The 5,194-nt window shown below is 48.3% G+C and overlaps 1 protein-coding gene across 1 annotated transcript; it reads left to right on the plus strand.

Moving 5' to 3' along the window:
• Window positions 1-1,442: 1,442 nt before the first annotated feature.
• LOC142741578 (uncharacterized) lies at window positions 1,443-2,565 on the plus strand. The gene is made up of 2 exons (XM_075850940.1): window positions 1,443-1,737; window positions 1,853-2,565. The coding sequence occupies exons 1-2, from the start codon at window positions 1,637-1,639 to the stop codon at window positions 2,514-2,516; spliced, it is 765 nt and encodes a 254-aa protein (XP_075707055.1). The 5' UTR covers window positions 1,443-1,636; the 3' UTR covers window positions 2,517-2,565.
• Window positions 2,566-5,194: the final 2,629 nt, after the last annotated feature.

Genomic DNA, 5,194 nt, shown 5'->3' on the forward strand with positions numbered 1-5,194 from the left:
TCTGTACTAAAATATCCAAACTAGACTTGGAAAAAAGTAACCCTCCGAGTCTTATACCTTCATTTTCTATGAGCAGTTTCTGGCAAATCAACTTTCTACACATCCCAGGAGACCCTTTCCTTGCCAGGTGATCCTAGACGAATGGTAGTACTAGCACATATTTTTACAATGAGCTACGAGTATTCTCATATTTGCAAGATGATCTCATAGGCGAAAATGCTTGTGTTCTGCTTAGTTTGCCATTTTACATGTTCCCTATGAGCCAATACTCACAGGTTTATGCCATCTCGGAAAATATGTTTACAGAACTGTGTTTTCAGCTGACAGCTCTCAACTTATGGCGCAACTGAATTGGAGATGGTTTCCAAATTTTAATAAATGAAAATGTGCAGTGCTTAAAAATTCTGTCAATGCATCTGTCAGGTGACTAATACATTCCAAGCAATATTCACATTTGTTCCAGAATAACAGTAAAATTAATCAACCAATCAGGGAGTTATTGGTACTGAGAGCCTGATTGTGAAACACTGTGTTAGTCCCATGCGGCTGAAATAATCCAAATATTAGATATTAAATTTGATATTTCCTTGTTTTATTCGCTCTTAATAGAGCTTGAAAAAGTTGAGTTTGGGAATTGAAGAAATATATCCTGTTTAGGACTGGAGGTTAATACGGTTCTGACTAAAATAGTCCCTATGTTGATCTAAAGGAAGGTACAAATAAAACTTTCCTGAGGGAGCTGCCAAGTTGGAATGGAACACAATATCTTTCTGACTCTAAGGCCTCGTTTACACGAGCGTATTATACGCGCGTGCGACGCGCGTGCTTTTCACGCGTGTCGTACGCACCTATAATAGTCTATGGGGCTGTTTAGACGATGCGTGTATTTTGCGCTGCGTGAGTGCGTTGCGTAAAACTCACGACATGTTCTATAATCTTGCGTTTTTCACGCAACACGCACCCATTGACTTCAATGGGTGCGTGAAAACAACGCATGCCACACGGACGGTCCTGCGTTGCATGCGCGAAAAACACGCAAGAGCTGTTATGTCCATTCTAATTAGTCTATAAAGCTACACAAAGCTTCTCCAAACCAGGAAGTGCCTGCCTTTCAAGTGCGAGGGGGCAAGACTAGCCAGTGCCAGGAGAGTTGTCTGGGGATATTTTGGAGTATTTCACAGCCACATACTACAGCCATGCCGCGCGGGATGGATGTGGAGCGCCTCATTCTTTTTATCCAGGAGCATCCAGCAATATGGGATAACAGATGTGAGGAGTATCACAACAGGACGGTGAAGGAGGACGCATGGGAGTTGGTGGCCAAAAACCTCTTTGGGCAAGAGTGGGAGACAGGCCGAACCCGTGACCGCACTCGGTTGGGTGAGTACCTTGCATTTTCTGTCAATGGCTGTCATGCTTATCGAAAACCTGGGCCCTGTATGTGTATTGCGCACATGAGCACGAGAAACTTTGGTGGAGCAGGTGCTTCGCACGTCCCACCGCATTGCCATTGCAGGGCCCTTCATTTTGTAGTGAGAGGTGATAGTTCTGATGGCGTGTTTTGTTTTTGTTACATACACCAGTCCAAGATATCAAGACACGGTGGCGGAGCTGCCGTGATCAATTCAGGCGAGAGATGGGTGACAAGGGACGCAGCGGAGATGGGGCATCTCGCAAACGGCCCTACATTTATACGAAACAGCTGATGTTCCTGAAGGACATCATGGATATGCGCACGTAAGCATTTATGTCGTTGCATGAGTGTACTGTGTGTTTGTCCAGGTCCTGTCTGTCAACGTGTTGTTGTGGGCATTGTTAGATTTTGTACTCATAATTTTTTGCCTCCTTGTAGAACCACCGACAATTTGGAGGATACAGCAGAGGAGACTGACGTGGGGGAGTCTGTGGCCGAAGCCCCTGCTCCCAATATCCTGCCACCCAGCCCCGAGCCGACACCCCAGGAGCCCGCACCAGGCCAGTCAGAACGGCCGGTTGGCTCTCCAGCCCAGGAGCGGCCCGTGCGAGCCCGCAGTCGGCGTCTTCGTGCCCCACAGCCCTCCACATCTGCCCAGGTGGATACGCGGGTACTCGAGTATTTGAGGCGAGCCGCAGAGGAGGATGGCAATGATGCCTTTGGCCGCAGCATTGTGCCCCTCCTACGCCTGGTGCCGATGGACCTTATGGGCCGTCTGCAGGCGTCGATCGTCACATTGATCGACGCTTGCAGACCGCCACACAATCCCCATCCGTGTTTCACGGCAATCGAGCAGTGGCGAAATACTTACATGCCGCCACCCACGGCCCAGGTGCCTGGCCAATTTCACCCTGTTCCCCATCTGGCCCGTCCGCATCCATACATGCGCCCTATGGCTCCCCACTTTGCGGGGCCCACATTCCAGCCACCACATCAGCACCACTATGCTGGCCAGGAACAACCTACCCAGCTCCAGGTCCAGCATAGTGGTGCTGAAATGCAGGCATATGCCTCCCCAGCCCAACTATACCAACACCTCTGAGTGTGTTGGTGCCAATATTTCTGGACGGCACTGTTGTGTGTGGTGCAGGCCTGGCCACATATATTGTGTGATCCTGTTTTTCGTTTGGATTTCGTTACACCATGTTGGTGTGTTATTTTTTTTGCCAAAAATTTGGGATTGGTCCGAATCCCTTAATAAAAAAAAAAAAGTTCATGGTTTTGTTTCGTTTTATTATTCTTTTCGACCACCCAACAGAAGGTTTGGCACACATTTCCTTAGCCTACACTCTCACACACTTCTGGCCTTTTGGACCAATGCATGGACATGTGATATGAGGTTTTAGTTAATCTCTCGTGGTTTGACATGGCTTGTAAGGGATTCCAAAGTTTAGGTCCTGCCATGGGCCCTGAAGCAAAATAAGTACACTTGCAATTGGAGTTCCCTAACTGCAGTCCGCACAACAGGATATATGGGCAAAGTAAGTCGCCAACTGTGTAAAGTCCTGCTCAAACCCCGAGAGATATAAGCTCGCAACCCGCGTCAAGGGTCCTCATGTTTTGCGAGTCCCTACCCCAACCCCAACACACAAAAGAAACAAAACAAAAAATGCCCACATCTCAGGTCGGTAGTGAAGCGTCAAAAGAACATTCACCCCTTCACAGGTCATCAGCCCCCCACGGTGCTGGTCCAGATGGGCACTCAAAATATGCCGCCAAAGTATCACGAACTCGAAGGCCGGAGGAGACAGATCGCCCTAGAGGAATCACCGGGACATTGTCAGTGGTGTCTGCGTGTGTTATGATATAGTCAGCATCAAAGTTTGCATCATTAATGCGGCAGAAGTTATGCAGAACTACACCCGCTTGGATAACACGTGTGACATTATGCATGGACAATTGCATTGTTGACAGAAAGACACGCCACCTGTTCGACATAATGCCAAAGGCACATTCGACACATCGCCGAGCTCTGCCCAGGCGGAGATTGAACATGCGCCTACGGTCATCCAAGCCCCTTCTTGGAAAGGGACGCATGACTTGCCTTGTGAGTGCGAACCCCTCATCTGCCACGATTACATACGGGATTGGGGGCCTGCTGGAGCCTGGGAGGATGGAGGGTTCCGGCAACCCCAGTCGCCTATTCACGAGTCGCTTCCCCATTCTTGATGTACGGAATATGCGGGCATCTGCCGAGCTTCCATACGAGCCAATGTCAACAATAGTGAAACAATAATTAGTGTCCGCCAAGGCTAACAATACCATGGAAAAATACTGCTTGTAGTTATAGTATTGCGAGCCACTGCGTGGGGGCTTTCTCACACGAATGTGTTTGCCGTCAAGGGCACCAATGCAATTTGGAAATTCAGTAGCTCTAAGAAATCCCTCTGATATACTTAGCCACTGTTCTGTCGTGGGCTGAGGCATGACCGTGCTCTTTAAACTCTGCCACAACACGACACAGGTGGATGTGACAATGAACGAAATGGTGGTCACTCCCAAAAGAAATTCAAAATGCAACGAATGATAACTATTGCCTGTGGCCAGAAATCTAGAAAATAAAGAGAAAGAAAAAGAAAGGAAGAACACATGTTAGTGGGGGGCTGGTAAAGCAGACAGCGGCATGGACTAAGTTATAGCAGCTTCATACATACCTCAAGGTCACAAGCAGACGTTCCTCGGGCGAAATGCAGCGTCTCATGTTCGTATTCTGGAAGGTGAGACCAGAGCGAGTTTGCTCAAGCAGAAGGTCAAATGTGGCCACAGACATGCGGCAGAAGGCTCGAAATTTGTCGGGATGCCGGCGTAAGTCCTCAAACAGGGTATGGAAATGCCCTTTTATTGTACGTTGGGCCACAAGTGGGTGAACCCAAATGCGACTTCTTCCAGGCGTGTGGTGCTGCAGCATGTGTCGGCGCTGGCCAAACCGACGTGAGATCATCCAGAGAAGAAGCACACGCGCCAGTGCTGGCGAAGCCATAATAGTTGGGTGTCAAAGCGATTCCAATTTGAAGGGAAAAACAAACACTGTGGTTTCTGCAGAGGCGGAATTAACCTTGCAAATAGATTTCTACCAGCAAGCAGGGGTTGGGCCAGCTGGCCTATTTGTAGGCGGCCGTCCCACTAATCCCCTCTGCGTTTTTTACGCGCGATGCAAACGCTTGTCGTGCGCGCGTTTAAAACGCAACAAGGCTGCGTATACGCAGTGCATACGCCATACAAACGCGCGCAAAACGCAGCGTTTTTTGCGCGCGCAAAACGCATACGCTCGTGTAAATGAGGCCTAAGTCTGGCCATCAAATTAAAGTGGCTTTTCCAGAAAACACTTGGCATCAAATGCGTCATTAAAAAACAATTGTTGAAGGGGTGGCATTTGGGATCCCAACCAATATTGAAATAAGCAGGTTCCTATCCAAACTGAAGAAGTGGGCAAGACATGCGTGTTTAATATTTGTTATAACCAAACACATTTTGACTGTAGTCTCCATATGGCCTTCTCGTTAAAGGGTTGTTTCCTTCAGATAACCTCTTCCCATATGAATTCCCATCTTCCAATAGGGAGTATTGATGTAATAGGGGGGGGGGAGTACCCTGCTCAGGACTCCCTCAATCAGCCAAATCAAAGGCCCATTGTAAAGAGTTGACCTCACTCTGAAGGACCCAGGTTGCCCAAGCATCTCTTAGTTGGCTCATACATTTCAATGGGTGCCATAGTGTCTC

The sequence above is a fragment of the Rhinoderma darwinii genome, chromosome 2 (assembly GCF_050947455.1).
Source record: "Rhinoderma darwinii isolate aRhiDar2 chromosome 2, aRhiDar2.hap1, whole genome shotgun sequence".
In the NCBI taxonomy this organism is placed as follows: domain Eukaryota; kingdom Metazoa; phylum Chordata; class Amphibia; order Anura; family Rhinodermatidae; genus Rhinoderma; species Rhinoderma darwinii.